The 15,163-nt window shown below is 46.7% G+C and overlaps 1 protein-coding gene across 1 annotated transcript in view; it reads right to left on the bottom strand.

The window, feature by feature from the left end:
- Positions 1 to 1,560: 1,560 nt before the first annotated feature.
- Positions 1,561 to 15,163, bottom strand: part of LOC308459845 (androgen receptor-like) — a 121,637-nt gene continuing 108,034 nt past the window's right edge. Inside the window, exon 4 of the mRNA XM_080975582.1 lies at positions 1,561 to 1,828. Coding sequence (XP_080831708.1) covers positions 1,680 to 1,828 — 149 coding nt within the window. The 3' untranslated portion in view covers positions 1,561 to 1,679. The remainder of the gene's footprint in view (positions 1,829 to 15,163) is intronic.

Below are 15,163 nucleotides of genomic sequence, written 5' to 3'. Positions count from 1 at the left end.
GGAAGAGGGAGAAGTGAGGCGAATATTAAAGGAGGTAAACACGAGGAAGGCTATGGGCCCGGATGGGGTGGCTGGCAGGGTGCTAAGAGATTGTTCGGACCAACTGGCAGGAATCTTTACGAAGATTTTTAACCAGTCTCTGGCCCAAGCCACTGTTCCACCCTGTCTGAAATCCGCTACCATTATACCCCTGCCCAAAACACCAAAGATAGACAGTCTGAATGATTTTCGCCCTGTGGCGCTGACACCCATTATAATGAAATGTTTCGAAAAACTGGTGAGGAAGCGCATCTTATCTTGTCTGCCAGTGGGACTTGACCCTTACCAGTTTGCGTACAAGGCAAAGAGATCCACAGAGGATGCTGTGGCAATGGCTTTACATGCTGTCCTGACTCATTTGGAGAAGCAAAGGAACTACGCGAGACTGTTATTTGTAGACTTTAGTTCTGCATTTAATACCAATCTTCTGCATAGATTGGTGCCCAAATTATTAGACCTGGGACTTCCACCATGTTTGTGCAGGTGGATATTAGACTTTCTATCAAACCGTTCCCAAAGGGTCAGGTTGGGTTCCCACGTCTCTGCAGATCTCATCACGAATACGGGGACGCCGCAGGGGTGCGTGTTGAGCCTGCTTTTATACATGCTCTATACAGCTGACTGTGCCCCCAAATACCCCAGTAATAAGATCATTAAGTTCGCAGATGATACAACGGTGGTTGGTTTAATTACGGCTGGAGAGGGGAGACGGCCTATAGGAAGGAAGTTGAGCAGTTGGGGGAGTGGTGCAGGAAAAACAACTTACTGCTTAACTTAAAGAAAACAAAAGAGATCATTGTGGACTTTAGGAAATGTAAATTGAATATTCAGCCACTTATTATTGAGGGGAAGTGCGTGGAACAGGTCTCAGTGTTTCGATTTCTGGGAATGGAGTTGAGAGACGACCTAACCTGGGGAGAGAACAGCAAAGACCTGGTGAAGAGAGCACAGCAGAGGTTATATTTTCTGAGAATCCTCCGGAAAAACAATCTCTCAAAGGACCTGTTGATGGCATTTTACCATTGTACTGTTGAGAGTGTATTAACATGGTCTGTGCGTGTGGTTTGGGAGCTGAACGGCCAGGGAAAAAACAATGCTGTCCAGGGTTGTAAAGACTGTGGAGAGAATAATTGGGTGCCCTCTTCCCACCTTAGATCAAATCTATGCTGCCAGGTGCCATAAGAAAGCGGCAGAGATAGCACATGATAGTACGCACCCCGGAAATGATCTCTTTCAGCTTCTGCCTTCTGGAAGAAGGTATAGGGTTATAAAGGCCAGAACTAGCCGCCTGAAAAACAGTTTCTACGCTAATGCAATTCTGGTTCTAAACGCAGCATAAGGGATCTCTGTAGTATAGTGTATTTTAAAATGGGGTTTTAGAGTTTTTAGGGGTTTTTGAATGTTTTATGTAGTTCTGTAGTAGTTTTATGTAGTTTTTATGTAGTTTTCAATTTCATTGTTCTGCAAGGGACAATGACAATAAAGATATCGTATCGTATCGTATCGTATCGTATCGCAGTGTTTGGACCTTTTGAGTTTAGGGAAAGGCAAGTAAGAGGCAGCATGATAGAAGTTTATAAAATGATGCATAACATGGAGAAAGTGTCTGGGGGAAAGTTCTTCTCGTTCCCTCATAGCACTTACTCATTGAAGACCAAGTCTGGAGCGAAGTAGAGCACCTGAGAGTTCACGATGGTGAATGATCTCCATCCCATTGCAAAAATCATCAGGCCCATCCAGGAGTAATGAATGGTCCCCATTTGGTCATCCACATGCAAGTTGCGGAATCCTGTGGAAGAAAAGAGGCAGAGAAACGCAAAGTCAGGTTGATGCAAAGCTTGCTGCTCTTCTTTCCTAAGAAAGCACCAGATGAGAGTAACTTGTCAATGCTGCTAATAATTTAAACACCAGCAGCCCATGGGAAGGGTACACATAATAAATTATTATTATTATTATTATTAGTAGTAGTAGTAGTAGTAGTAAGATTATATTCCGATACATGCATACTGTCATGAAGTAGTGATCCTGTGAGCAGGTCTTTCTGGGTGGGGCCCCTCAGGCAGGCAGTATCAATGCGTCCCCCAAGTGGGAGCATTCCCCAGCCCCTAGAAATCTTCGAGTTAACCTGCCGGAGGAGGGAGAGAACAAGCCATGTTTTAGACTTGCTTCTGTAGCTGGTGCCAGAGAAGAAGCCAAGAAAGCCTGGTAACCCGTTCGGTGCCTGCGTGTGATTGATTAGTAGCTTGGAGGGAGGACTCAGGAAATTATTGGTTATAATCTATTTCCTTATCAATTACTTAATGTGCATCTGTGGCAGGGAAAGGATTTGACACGTCTGGAAAGAAGTTATATATCAATATTTTATGCAATCAATCTCCTTCATCCTTATGCATAAAAATATGTTTCATACAATATTCTTTGCTGCATATTTTTTACTACAAGATTAGATCAGAACATGGATTTATTTTTGCTTATGTTTACTTTTAAATAAATGTGCAATTAACTGTTTCGAATTTTATTGTGTTTTAATCTTCCTTAGTGGGTCATGCAAACCGTTCTTCTGAATATTGCTTTTTATGGGGTAGATGAAGAAATGCTGGGCATGAGTTTATGGAGCCAAGAGGGTGGCGGCCCCAAAAAGGGGGGACGGGACAACACTGGTTTAAAGTCTTAAGCAATCATGTTTTGAAGATGCCTTGCATGTACGCACATTTCTGTCCACGAGAGTCTCCTTGCACACAGACTACAAAGAGGCATTTCTTTTTCTCTGGCGACCACATCGAATGTGCAACAAACACACCATTCACCCGAGGTGCCCTGCAATCAATTTTAAATCACCTTGCCATTTCAAAGGCCATGCATGTCCAGCCGCATGTGATAATGCAGAAAGTTCTTTTTAACTTCTGACAGAGCAGGGAGCAAACAATCCCTTCCTTCTTTGCCATTTCCTACAGTGCACAGAGGGACGCGGGTGGCGCTGTGGGTAAAACCTCAGCGCCTAGGACTTGCCGATCGTATGGTCGGTGGTTCGAATCCCCGTGGCGCGGTGAGCTCCTGTCGTTCGGTCCCAGCTCCTGCCCACCTAGCAGTTTGAAAGCACTCTTAAGTGCAAGTAGATAATTAGGGACCGCTTGATAGCGGGAAGGTAAACTGCGTTTCCGTGTGCTGCGCTGGTGCTGGCTCGCCAGCTGCAGCTTCGTCATGCTGGCCACGTGACCCGGAAGTGTCCTCGGACGGCGCCGGCTCATGGCCTCTTAGAATCATAGAATCATAGAGTTGGAAGAGACCACAAGGGCCATCAAGTCCAACCCCCTGCCAAGCGAGATGAGCACGCAACCCCAGAGTCGGACACGACTGGCCTGTACGGGCAGGGGTACCTTTACCTTTACCTTTACCTTTACAGTGCACAGGGTGTTCCCGCAGCCCAACAGCCATCAATCCCAGCACTCAAAATCTTTTGTCTTCTGGCTGTCTTGATAAGTCTAAGCATGAAGCTGACATGTTGAAAAGTTCCCTCTGCCTTAGTTTAAACTCTTGGAAAGAGGAAGAAACTGATGTAGTTCAATTTAGGGCTAAACCACGTGTGTACAATTCAAAATACTCAACTGCATCACATTCACAACTGACACCAGTCTTTGAATTAGGATTTCGGGTGTCTGAGGCCATGTGCAAATCCACACTAGACATTGAAAGCATATTCCATGCACATTTAAAGCATGTGGCTCCCCCCAAAGGATCTTAGCTCTGTTATGCAGAAGCTACAGCTCCCAGGAGCCATGGTCTTTAAATGTGCTTGAATATGCTTTCAGTATATAGTCTGGACCTTAGTTTCAATGCTCAGAAAGCAGCTACTTAAGACATCAACTTGACATCAGAAGTTGCTTCCAGATTTCAGAATCTTAGTGGGATTTGGGGGCATTAGAGATGGTCTCATTTGGATGCTCATGAATTGCTGGCAGAGGTCAATACCTACAGAACACCTTCATGCTTCCCCAGACTGGATGCCAGGAGTTCCCTTCTACCGCACAAAACAAAACGTACTTTTCCTGAAGTCTTGAAAAAGAATCAATTTGATGAGGATGAAATGCTTCCCTTCTGCCGTTATCTTAGGATGACTTAAAGTGATTCCCCCCTTGCTCTGCTACTTTCTCAAACACTGTTGGGGGACGGACTATAGTTTTTTTTAAATTTGAAAGAATTCCTATGCACACTTCACATATTTTATTTGTAGTGCACAAAAAAAGGACATAATCATTTTGACATTTTCATTTTTTCATTATTTTAAATGTGATGGATCTATGCATTTAATGGTCTTAATGAACTGAGGTAGGAGCGATATGAAGCCACAGGCTTACAATAAAAGGTGGCTGAAGTTCCTGGAGCTCCTTCGCCCACGGCATCCTGCCCCAGCCGTGCCCTTAAAAAAAAAAAAGCTAACTGCTTAATCTCCAAACCATAACTGTCAGCCTGCACTCGCAAAATGCGTCCGTCTTCTGACTGTCTTGATTTTGTTTTTTTTATAAAATATTTATTAAAATTTTTTGAAATATAACAGTAAAAATGAAAAAGAAAAAAGAAAAATACAAAATAAAAGCAGTTAAAAACATACATATTTTCTATTACTTATTTTCCTTTAGCTTATTTCCCGGACCTCCTCATACCTCCCTTTTTTGTATTCCACTTCAATTTATTGGTTCAGCAAATCCTTACCATTAGATTTTAACCCATTTCTAACCCTTTTTTCATGTTCTCTTAGATCATTACAGCTGGAAACCCCTTAATTGCTATCCAACATCATTCTATCATTCATTAATTTTACAATATTTCTGTAGATAGTCTTTAAATTTCTTCCAATCTTCTTCCACCAACTCTTCTCCCTGAACTCGGATTCTGCCAGTCATTTCTGCCAATTCCATGTAGTCCATCAATTGCATCTGCCATTCTTCCAGGGTGGGTAAATCTTCTGTCTTCCAATACTTTGCGATGAGTATTCTTGCTGCTGTTGTAGCATACATAAAGAAAGTTCTGTCCTTATTTGGCACCAATTGGCCGACAATGCCCAGAAGAAAGGCCTCTGGTTTCTTGAAGAAGGTATATTTAAATACCTTTTTGTCAGAGCTGGCTCCAGGTCCCAGCTCACAGAGGACCAACGCTAGCCGGCAGTAATGTACAAAAGTCTTTATTGAAGTACAGTCTCCATTTTCAAGCCGCAGCGCCCCAGCTCTACGTCTAGGGGTTAGATCGGCGAAGCTCCATCTGAGTCTCCGCCCCCTGTACACCAGTTTAAGATTCTAGCCTTACTCCACCTCTTCCGTCTCTCCTTTCTCCTCTGGGTCCTGCTACCCCCCGGGGTCCCTTCCTTCCTGGATTCTTCTGACGCTGACGTTGACCCCCCTGACTCCTCCCCCTCTTTTCGGCGGGCTTTGGGACCTGGCTCCCTATCCGGGCTGCCAACTGCGCCGCCCTCCTGTACATTTGAACTTGGCGCGCGCGCCCAGCCTTCAACCTTCCTCTCGACCGTTTCCTCGCTCCCCGATGGAGGCGTGGCCAATCCTGACTCATGTCCTCCCACTGGCAGTGCGCCGCCTGATCCCGATGCCTGGGACTCCTCCCCCCTACTGCACTCTGGTGTGGACGCTGGTCCTGATTTCCAACTGCTGCTCTCTGAGTCCCCTCTGGCCCCTTCTTCCTGGGGTGTCCCCCTCGGCACCCCCCTTGCTCTGACCATGGGAGCCCCTTTCTGTGAATCTTCCGATTCGCTGGAAAGACTCAGAGACCTCGGACCGCTGTCATCGCTAACATTTCCTTCGGACTCCTCCCCCTCGCTCTCTATTTCCTCCCTTTCCTGTGCCTCTGCTCCTGAACCCCTGACACTTTTTCAGTTCATTATATATCATTTCCCAGAAAGCCTTAATCCTTGGACTGTCTTGATTTTGAAAGCCTCAACTTCGTCATCTAGAATTTCAAGGCTTTCTTTCAAGCAGTCGCTCGGCAGCAACCAGGAACCTTCTTTCCTGGGCTCTTCTGGAGCAACGATGTCCAGATGTCCACGTCAGAGGCAAAGCATTCTGGCAAGGGGAACACTCTACATGCTGTGTCATCTTGGTATTTCTTGTCAGGCAGTCTGCAAACTCACTCCTTGGATGTTAAGATCACTTTTTGCAATTGGTTTGATTTCTTGCATTTATACAGCATTTTCTCCCCAAGCAGCTCAAGTTCTCCTCCTCCCAGTTTTGTCCTCATAACAACCCCTGTGAGGTCAATTGGGCTGAGAGGAAGTGACTGGCATCCAAGGCCACAGCCAAGGAGCTTCAGGGCTGAGGAGGGATTTCAGCCCTGGTTTATCTCATGTCCTGGACTGACCCTCTAACCACTCCACCACACAGACTCTCATAACCTAATACTAGTAATAATAATAATAATAATAATAATAATAATACTACAGTGGTACCTCGGTTTTCAAACAGCTTAGTTCCCAAACAACTCAGAACCCAAACACTGCAAACTGGGAAATAGGTGTTCTGGTTTTTGAACTTTGCCTTGGAAGCCAAACATGCTCCTGAACTTCCATTTTCACTGTTGCGCAGCTAATTTGAGTCCCCCACATAATAATTAAGGCTTCCCCCGTTTAACACTTAAGCAGCAAATTTAAGTCACGCCCCCCATCGTAATTAAAGCCTTCCATTTCTGATGGCAGTGTTCTGAGGTGATATTTGGTCTTTTATTTTTGCATTTTTTTGCGGTTTTGTTTGTGTGATTTTTCATTTTTGTGACTGTGGCTTGTTTTTCGTTTTAGGATTGATTGATTGATTGATTGATTGATTGATTGTGTGACTGCGGAAATGGGTAAAAGCCCCCCATCCAAACAATGACTATCATTAGTGCAGGTAAGAATTTTTTTTTCATTTTTATCATCTACAATACTGTCTTATTTATTTTATAGTACAGAACATTGATTATTGCTTTCATTTTAAGTTTCAGACCAGATACCATGCCTGATTTGTCACATCTGCATGGCGTTTTCCCAAGAGTGTTGTGGGTAACTATGGGGAACTTTTAAAAGGAGAAGCACCCTTTGTTCACGGCTTCTTTTTGCTTCCTTTATGTTGTAGTTTGAAGTCTTGTTGTGACAATAAAGATCAGGCCTCCTGGCCACTGTTTTGCTTCACTATCTTGGCCAGAGCCTTTTGTTTGATGATCCAACTCAAGCCTCAAGTCCCCGCTACAATACAAGCACCTTAAAAAATAAGACTCTCCCCACCTGTATTTCAAAGCATAATTCAATGTTTCACCTGCCCCATAATAACAAAACTTCTGTTAGTATCTTTGTTCAACAGCTATTAAATCATGCACCCCAGCAGTTATTTGTTGTATGGAAAATATTCAGCTAGCATTATCTCAGCAATTAATATTTTCAACATGTTCTTAAAGCCTTGTACATTTCAGCCTTAAAGCTCACTACACCCACTTACTTGGGAGTAAGCCTCACTGCAATTGATTGTACTTCTAAGAAGTCATGCAAATTTTCCCTTGCACTTCATACAGAAGCTGCAGTTGGTGCAGAAGGTTGCAACACCATTGCTGACCGGACCTCCGCACATAATGCCTGCGCTCAGAGGTCTGTCCTGGTTGCTGATGTCTTGCCAGGCCACCTTCAAGGTGTTTCTAAGAGCATGTCAAGCCCTGACCAGTTTACCTCAGACCAGTTTAACTATGAGATCACCTTACCCTCGGTGTGCCCACCCAACTGCTTTGATTGGTGGAACTGGCACTTTGACAGGCACCACATCATCCCTGCCCCACATGTGTCAGAATGGGATCATCTAAGGTGGGAGCAGAAACACTTTGGAATTTCCTATCTGTTGATATCTGGCAGGTTACTTCACTGCACTCTTTTTGGTGGCTGTTAAAAACATTTCAGTTTATTCAACCTATCCATTCATTTAGAACGTCCATGTATGTTTTAATCTGTTTTCAGTTTATTGATGATTTTATCTTCTGAATGTTTTAAAGAGCTGCTTTTTACTGATAATCTTATTTTTTATTCTTTGTAAACAGCTTTGATTGTGGTTTTTAAAAACAAGAATAAATATTCTGGACACACAGAATTACGGAAGTTTGCTTCCTTGCCCCGGTAAGTCAGGATATTGTTCCTTAGCTGTACTGTGACTAGTGAGCTAAAGCCTTAGTGCCACAAAATACAGGATGAGTTTGGCAGAGGGAGCTGCCTTGGGAGTCCCTCCAACCTCAGAGGCTGGGGGGGAGAGACAGAGGGCTTTCTCTGTGGTGGCCCCACAGCTGTGGAAATTTCTTGCCACAGAGGTGTGTCTGGTGCCTTTGCTGCACAGTTTCTAGCAAATGCTGAAAACACACCTCTTTATCCTGCTTTTGACATCTGGGGTGTATATTCTTCAACATCAACTTTGTTGGACTGGTCATGTTGTCTGGATGCCTGATGATCATCTTCCAAAGCAACTACTCTATTCTGAATTTGAACATGGAAAGTGTAATGCTGGTGGTCAACAAAAGAGTTTTAAAGACTGTCTCAAGGCAAATCTAAAAAAAAGTTGTATAAACACCGACAACCGGGAAACACTGGCCTGCAAGTGCTCCATTTGGAGAACAGCCTTTGCCAAAGGTGTCATGGGCTTTGAAGACACTCAAACTCAGGACGCAAGGGAGAAACACGCTAAGAGGAAGGCATGTTTGGCAAACCTTCACCATGATCAACTCCCACCCGGAAACCAATGTCCCCACTGTGGAAGGACGTGTGGATCCAGAATTGGCCTCCACAGTCACTTACCGAATCATTGTTAAAACCATGTTTATGGAAGACAATCTTACTCAGCTACGAGGGATTGCCAAAGTAGAAGAAGAAGAAGATATTTCTAGGAACCTCCTTATTCAAGTGACTGTAATTTGCTTTAAACTGTTTTTTCTCAATACTGTGTTTTAATGCTGTGACCTGCCCTGGGACCTTAGGGGGAAGGATGGCAAACAAATATGCAAATTATTCTTATGTCTGAACATATATTGTAGGCTTCAAGATTATATGACACAAACACTCCTAGGTTAAACGTATTTGTGTGGTTCCGTATTTATAACAGATTAGGAAGGTTGTGAAATAGTGATGTCCCTTCAAATAAATGTGTGATTATAGCTGAAGGGACTGTTACTTTAAAGAAATTTATAACCCCAGAATTCCACAAGAAAGCTCCAAAACACCACTAAAAGAAAATGAGCTGGCAAGTGATTGATTGTCAAAAGGTCCTGAAACAATCTTAACAACTGATGGCATCACCATATCCTGGTTCATCTACCATAGTTACACCGAGCTTTACATTCAACAAGAAGCTGTTCAATGGAAGCACATAAAAAGCAGCAGTTCACAATGAAAACAAGTAACAGGCTCTGATACTGCTAAAACCTTGAGCAAACAGGATGGAGTTGCCTGTTGCTGGAACACAGCACAGCTGTGGCTTAAAAACTTTCCATAGTTAAGCGGAACCAGCTTTTAATTTTGCCCTGATCTTATTTTTAAAAAATATCAAATAAAATAATTGGCTGTTAGCAAGCTTTCTTCCTGTTTGTGAAAAGAAGCCATGTTGGCCTGCGAACAGCGACAGAAAACTTGTAGTAAAAAATTGAACTATGGATTGATTAAGGATTTATAATAATTGGAGTTTATAATAATTTATAATAATTGGAGATGCAGAATGAAAATTAAAATATAAGGATCCACAAAGGGGGGGGGGGGGAGTCAAAGGCAATAAGCTCCTTATGTGAGAGTGGGAGCAACAGTAAATGCATTTTATTGGGGGAAATTGTGTGTAGAAAATGTGCACCTTAAGAAAAATGCATACTAAAATGCTTATGGCTATTTTGTAGGATATTAGAATTGTAGAGCTGGATGGGATCCCCAAGGGATCATCTAGTCCAACCCTCTACAATGGAGGGATCACAACCAGGGGGGGCAACCTGAATAAAATATCGGGGGGGGGGCAGGTAAACTGTGCCCCACATAATGGATCACATGACATGGCACAGAGACACTAACTGAATGTCAAGGCCCATCAACTTTTATTGGGGGGGCCAAAGCGACCTCAGGCCCTAGCAGTTGGCCACCCAGTCTCTGCTTGGAAACCTCCAAGGAGGGAGAGCCCAAGGGAGTCGTTTCACTGTCAAACAGCTCTTCCAGAAAGTTCTTCACAAAGTTCAGTCAGAATATCCTTCCCTGCAATCGGAATCCCTTGGTTCAGGTCCTGCACTCTGGAGCTGCAGAAAACAGAAGAAAACAGGTTTGCTCCATCATCCATGGGGCAGCCCCTGCTTCCCCATAACAGGCACCCCTTGTGGGCCGACAGTTCATGTTTGCGGGTTGTGTAGCCAGCGAATTCTGGCCCAGGGCTGCTGCTGGGCCATCCCCTCCACACCCAGTCCAGGACCCGGGAGATGACCGTATCTTTCTTGGAATGGTGTGCAACTTCTTGTGCCTGAATGGGGCGGTCGGGAAGCAGATCCAGGCTCATAACCTCTTGTGCAGGTGCTGGGTCGGGGCCTGTTTCCGGTAGTGGTAGCCTGCTGAGGGCATCCGCATGGCCCATCGCCTTCCCAGGGTGGTGAATCAGTGCATACTGGTAGCTGGCAAGGAAAATTGACCACCTGAGGACGCGAGGAGACAGCACTTGGGGTGTCTGCTTTTCGGGGGCAAACAAGCCAAGCAATGGCTTGTGGTGAGTCACCACGGTAAAGGGCCGCCTGTACAAGAAATCATGGAACATTTTTACTCCCTTCACGATTGCCAAACCCTCCTTGTCGATTTGCGAGTAGTTTCACTCGGTTGCGTTGAGTGTCTGGGAAAAGTATGCTACCGGTACCTCTCTTCCATCCGGGAGTTGGTGTCCCAGGACAGCGCCAATGCCATAGGGCGAAGCGTTGCATGCTAGCACCACCGGCAGCCTCTCGTCGAAGTGTGCCAAGACCGAGTTTGAGACAAGCAAGTCCTTGACTGCCTGGAATGCAGCCTCCTGGCGCTGGCCCCACACCCAAGGGGCCTGCTTGTCCAGGAGTCTGTGTAGGGGTTCCGCTACCGCCGCCTTGTGGGGAAGGAAGGAATGGTAAAAGTTCAATAGTCCCAAGAAGGCCTGAAGTTCAGTCTTGCTCTTGGGCGCTGGGGCATCACAAATGGCCCGTACCTTGTCCCCAGTCGGGTGGGCCCCTTCTGCGTCCACCATAAATCCCAGAAAGTCCACCTGAGGCACTCCTAGTAGACATTTTCCCCACTTTACCTTGAGACCCGCCGTCTGGAAACGGTGCAGAACGGTGCGGAGGCGGTCCTCAAACTCCTCTGGTGTGGGCCCGGCAATCAACACATCATCGAAGAAGGGGGTGACGCCAGGAATCCCTTTAAGGAGCGAGTCCATTAGATTCTGGAATATGCCTGGTGCCACACTGACACCGAATTGCAGCCGCTTTACCCTGAATGCTTCTCTGTGCGTCACAATCGTCTGTGCCTCTGCTGTGGCCTCATCTACTGGCAGCTGTTGATATGCTTGGGCCAAGTCCAGCTTGCCAAAAAATATTGACCCAGCCAGGGTGGCAAGGACATGGCTGACCACTGACACTGGGTATGCGTGGGCTGTGAGGGCCTTGTTTATGGTACATTTGTAGTCTGCGCAGATGCGGACTGAACCATTAGGCTTGACGGGTGTGACGATTGGGGTTTCCCAGGGGGAATTAGGCACCGGCTCCAGCACTCCTTGCTCCACGAGCTGGTCCAATTCCTCGTCTATACGGGGTTTCAGGGTGAACGGGACCCGGCGGGCCTTGAGCCTGACCGGTCATACTGCGGGGTCCAGCTATAGGGCAATGGCCTGTATACTGTCCCAATTTCCCATCGAAAACCCCTGAAAATTCCTTGCATATGGTGTCCATGTCAACTGGTAAGCTAGTGTGGTTCACCCCGGTGACGGCTAGCCCCAGTGGTCCAAACCATGCCAATCCCAGTAAGCTAATGTAGGGGCCCTTGACCACAAGCAAGTCCAGTTGCCGCATCCGCCCTCGGTATTGCACCCTGAAGGTCCCCACCCCCATTGTGGGGACCTTACGTTTCTGGAAGTCCCAGAGGGTGAATGGGGCCGGCCTGAGTTTGGGACCCCCAGTAGGACACAGTTTCCTTAAGGTCCTTGCCGAGATTATGGATAGAGTTGAACCCGTGTCAAGCTCCATGCGGCATGGGCCCCCTCTATCTGTACCTCTACATAAATTTTCTCTACGTTGGGGAAACTGTCGTGTGACGGGCCAATGGCCATAATAAATATCAATCAATCAATCAATCAATCAATCTCTACGTTGGGGTGGGGCAACTGGTATACCTGGAAGTCCGTGAGCTCCGTCGAGTTGCCTTGGTGCGTTGGGCCCCGGGACCTGGGGCTCTTGGATCGGTCATCTGGTGCCTGGCCTCGGGTAGGCCGAGCTCGACACACCCGGGCGATGTGTCCCGATTTTCTGCACTGCCTGCACTCTGCGTTGCGGAAACGGCAGGTCCTCCTCTCGTGACTCTCCCTGCAGCTTGCGCAGTTCCCTCCTTCTCGTCGAGGCAGCTGTGGTCTGTGGGCTGCTTGAGTGCGCTGCTGTACTCGGTGCACCTCCTCCCTGTCAGATCCTGAGTCGTCGGTGAGGTCTTCATGGTGGACCCTCGGTTGGGACAGCAGGTTCGGCCATGCCCCTTGCGTCGACCTCTCGGCAGCTTCCGTTGCCAGGGCCTCCTCCAGAGCGACCTGGAATGTTAGGTCCTTCTTAGCGTAGAGGCGTCGTTGCAGCTTCTCATCCTTCAGGCCACCAACGAGGCGGTCACGAAGCATGTTCTCCAGCTCTGAGAAGTTGCAGAACCGGGCGGCTTGGCGGAGAGAGGTCACAAACCCAGTTATGGTTTCCCCAGGGGCTTGCCGCTTTGCGTAGAAGGCATTTCGACGAGCCACCACTGAGGGCTGCGGCGAAAAGTGCCCCTTCAGCTGTTCCATTATTGTTTTGTATGGAACAGTAGCGACGTCTTCAGGTGCAAGGAGAGCCCGGGCGATTTAAAACGTCTCCTCTCTGCAGATGCTGAAGAATATCACCCTCTTCTTGGCGTCTTCTTCGTCGGTGACCCCTTTGGCTTCTAGGAGGAAGGTGAAACGGGAGGCGTATGCTTCCCAGTCTCCAGATGCTGGGTTGAATGGCGAGAAGCTGCTGTTGGCTGCCATTCTGAGTTCCTTGTGTCCCGGAGCTGAAGCCTGGATACACGGTGCGAGGCAGTGGTGCGGCAGGTGGCGGTGCTGCGGTGCTGTGTGTCAGCTCAGCGGGATCCCATCCTCGTCGCCAGTGAAATATACTCAGAGTCGCAAAGTGATTTCATGCTCTTTATTCAGCTCATAGTGGTGAGGAGGAATGAATGAAAGTCCCCTCAAAGTATCTGCTTTATATACATTATTTACACAATGGGCTGCACATGATTGGCTAATTCCGGAATTCTACTGTAAGCCAATCAGGTTGTGGATTCACTTCTATCTGGAGCATGATTGGGTGGTTCCTGCCAACCAATCATACTGCTGCATTGTTCTAGGACCAATCAGACTGCTGCATTCTGAATCCTATTGTTCTAGGACCAATCAGACTGCTGCATTTTGGATCCTATTGTTCTAGGACCAATCAGACTGTGGCAGTTTGGATCCTATTCAACTCAGTACATAACAATATCATACACTGAAAGGGAATAAATGCCTCAGTCAGAAGATGGTGGCCAGTTATTTTGGATGGCCACCAATGTGGATGGCTTTAAAGGGGGATTGCAAAACACATTTCGCTTTTTATTTTTACAGCAATGGCTAGTGTGATGAATCACTGCCACCACCTCCTCTGCTGCCTGAGGCAACTGGATGTGGCCAGGGAAGCCCTGAAGGCAACAGGGGAGAAAAAAGGAGCCTAGAGAGGAGTGGGGGGGGGCAAGAGGTGCAGGAGGCAGCAAGTGGCACCCTCCTCAGGGGCCTGGATCTGCCCCCCAGCTGTCCCCAACCTGCCACCCGAGGCACTTGCCTCACTCAGCCTCATGAGCAGGCTGGCCCTGGATGGGTACTTCACTGCCCATTTCTGCTCATGGGCTTTTGGAGTTTTTAACTGTCACTCAAACTAAAAAAGTGCAGCCCAGCCACCAAGTTGATGCCCCCCAGTCAGGAAAGATGCCCAAAGCATCTGGAGGGCACCAGGTTGGGGGAGTCAGTTGCAGTGCTTCAAAAAGAAGCCAAATTACGTCTGTGTACTGTGGGATGTGAAACACAAGAGCAGTCAAGTACAACATTCCTAGAGTGAACATGTCTGCACATGGGGAGGAATGTTTGTCCAGCCAGCAGGTAAACTTCCTGTTTCCCTCTGGGCTGGGACAGACTTCCTCTGCATGTGACTAGAGGTGGGTGTGGCCTCACCTGTGCAGGTAACGACAAAAGCACAGGGCAGGGCAGCCATCTCTCTCTTTCACCACATGCATCAAAGAAGCAACATCTACTTAGCCAAAGATGCCCTCTTGGCTTCCAGCCAAGAGAGGACAAAGGGACTGTCTTCTTATGAGATAGATTCTAAGTGTATGTTACTTTTCTAAGCTAAGTCTGCCTTCTGGGATCCGATTGTGAACCAAATGTGAGTAAACTCTTTTTATACTTTTGTAGAAGACTGTGTCGTGTCTTATCTTTTATGAGAGAATAAGGGGAAAATACCAGAACAGTTATTATATAGGCTTTAGCGAGCCTGAGCAAACACATCCACTGCGAAGTTTAAAAGGGGGAATGTTACTCTGCTAAATTGTGGAACTTCTTAACACAAGTTGGATAAGGATATAATCAGACAATATATCCTCTCCTGCATCCCTGAATATTCCCACATGTACAGCAGAGGAAAATGGCCCAGCTTGGATGTGGTGCACAGCATGAATGAATGAACTTGCTGCACAAATGAAGAAATGTGCAAGTACTTGAGAGCAAAAATTGTGCCCATTTCACTCTTCCTCTGATATTGCTGCTTACAAGCTGCCCTGGGCTGAAAGCCTGGCCTGGCTTGTGTCTGACTCAGCTTGTGGTTTGTCTCCCCTCCAGAC

Source organism: Podarcis pityusensis (genome assembly GCF_964106645.2).
Source record: "Podarcis pityusensis genome assembly, chromosome: 12".
NCBI classification, from domain to species: Eukaryota; Metazoa; Chordata; class Lepidosauria; order Squamata; family Lacertidae; genus Podarcis; species Podarcis pityusensis.
This window is presented reverse-complemented; position numbering and strand designations above follow the sequence as displayed.